This window comes from Atta colombica, unplaced genomic scaffold, assembly GCF_001594045.1.
Source record: "Atta colombica isolate Treedump-2 unplaced genomic scaffold, Acol1.0 scaffold72, whole genome shotgun sequence".
Taxonomy (NCBI): domain Eukaryota; kingdom Metazoa; phylum Arthropoda; class Insecta; order Hymenoptera; family Formicidae; genus Atta; species Atta colombica.
Window position 1 is genome coordinate 3,425 of NW_017259564.1, and position 2,029 is coordinate 5,453.

At 29.4% G+C, this 2,029-nt stretch overlaps 1 protein-coding gene across 4 annotated transcripts in view; it reads left to right on the forward strand.

The window, feature by feature from the left end:
* Positions 1–392: 392 nt before the first annotated feature.
* Positions 393–2,029, forward strand: part of LOC108692480 (coiled-coil domain-containing protein 149) — a 36,983-nt gene continuing 35,346 nt past the window's right edge. For 3 of the 4 annotated variants that reach the window (XM_018200744.1, XM_018200745.1, XM_018200746.1), the window contains exons 1-3: positions 830–988; positions 1,055–1,224; positions 1,325–1,559. In XM_018200744.1, coding sequence (XP_018056233.1) covers positions 926–988; positions 1,055–1,224; positions 1,325–1,559 — 468 coding nt within the window. In that variant the 5' untranslated portion in view covers positions 830–925. Of the gene's footprint in view, positions 401–829; positions 989–1,054; positions 1,225–1,324; positions 1,560–2,029 lie in introns of those variants that run through there. The other variant, XM_018200747.1, reaches the window with a different exon arrangement.

The following is a 2,029-nucleotide window of genomic DNA, read 5'->3' on the forward strand; positions in this document are numbered from 1 at the left end:
ATGTAATAAAAGAATTTTATTACTACATTTGCTCGTTTTTTAAAAAACCTTGACATTTTAATTTATAACTTTTATATTTATAACTTTTATATTTATTAAAAACGCATTTATTTTGTATAAAAACGCTTTTCAAATAGTCGAGGTAACACAAAATACCCAAAACGAAACGAGACACATGTCCGACCGAGTGGTTTCACGAATTAGATTAGGTGACATGCTTACTTGTCCTAAATCCGTTCGTGTCACTGAACATTGGAGCACATGAATGCAACTGCTCTAACTACCATCTTACTTGTGATCCAAGTGCTCTATAGGTTAATTTGGAGCATACGACGCGAACAAACCTTAGGACTCTAGTTTGAGCAGCTCGTGAAAATGCACCTTTATAGTTACGAAAAGTGTATGTGTGACTAGTAAGATAGCTGCGAATATTATATCACTTAAAAAAAACTAAATATAAATTGGCCTCTAAAAATATTAGTTATAAAATAATTTAATCGGATTTTTAACAAAAAAATCATTCGTATTGATAAATCAGTAAAAATCGCGCATTTCTGCATGTTATCTCTTTCATCATGATTCTAACCTGAATAGTTGTCGAATAGTCGACTCTAACAATTAATATCAGTTACAATTAATATTTTGTTTTGCGGTTCGCGGAATGGAATGAAGGTTTTCTCCAGTTTTTTTCTACCATTCGTTTTTGTTTGAAGCAAAAACGCGCCAAATGAGGCTAATTTTTTATTAATGCTGATCATCAAGAAGTTGAATAATTACTCTGAATTGTATCTACAAAAATAGCCGAATTCGCTTGTAATTTCATCGCAAAATAATTTTTAGAATTTATATCTTCATTAAAATTCAATTGTCAAAAGTGTTAAAACATTCATTGCTTCTTATGACATAACTTTTAATTAAGAAAGATATGGAGGAAAAGAGAAGCCCTTTCAAAGAAATTGGCTCCAACGATGTTGACACAGAGTCAAAAGTAAATTAACGTTTGCTTTTAATTCATTAGCTCATATTCATAGCTATATTTAAAATATGTTTGCAGACAATGCTAAAGAGAAAATTACAAATGAAATCAGAAGCGCTCATATTGTTAAGTAAAGAAATGGATCAGAGTAGGATAGAACGAGATCAATTCAAATTGATGGCTGAACAAATTCAGGAACGGTTTCTACATTTGAAAAAACAGATGTGTGATATGAAAGAATTGAACAAGTATCTAATTCAAGCCTATAATATTATGACATTACTTATATTATGACATTACAAGACTGTATTTTATCATTTTTTCATTAACTTGTATAATAAATTACAGTTTCGACGACGATTTTAGAACCTTGGATCTATTAACAGAAGCGCGTGAACAAAATAAGTGCCTCAGGCTACAAGTTGAAACATTAAGGCAGAAGCTAACAGATGCTGAAGGTGATATTAAGGTGTTACGTACAAATAATAATCGTATACCAATTGAACAGCAGGAAACTCAATTAGCACCAGCTATGCATCAAAGAGAAGAGATGATAGAGCAATTGGAGAAATTAAATTTAAGGGTAAGCTAGAATCAAAGAAGCAATGTTAAGAATTGTAATTGACCATCACAATGGCTAATCATGAGACTGACTTATTGGCTGCATTCAAAAAATTGATTAGTAAGCGTTCAGTAATTTTTTAATATGATTGATTCTTATACTTTGTTCTTATCCAGCAAAGAAGTAAAGACAAGAATCAGTCATATTAAAGAATCACTAAGTGCTCACTGATTAGTTTTCTATACTGAAAGCCAATATTATAAATAATTACCAAATAAGTAATTTTACTGACAGTTGTTATATATAAATTTGAATATTTGTATATATAATGATATATGTATTTCTATATGTATGTATTTATTTTTGCACATAAGACATTTTTTTTTACTTTATCCTAACCTTATCCCAGCTTTGTACCAAATCGGTCTGCTTAAATATTTTGATATGAATTTATATATTACATGTTATATATTATATATATATATATATAT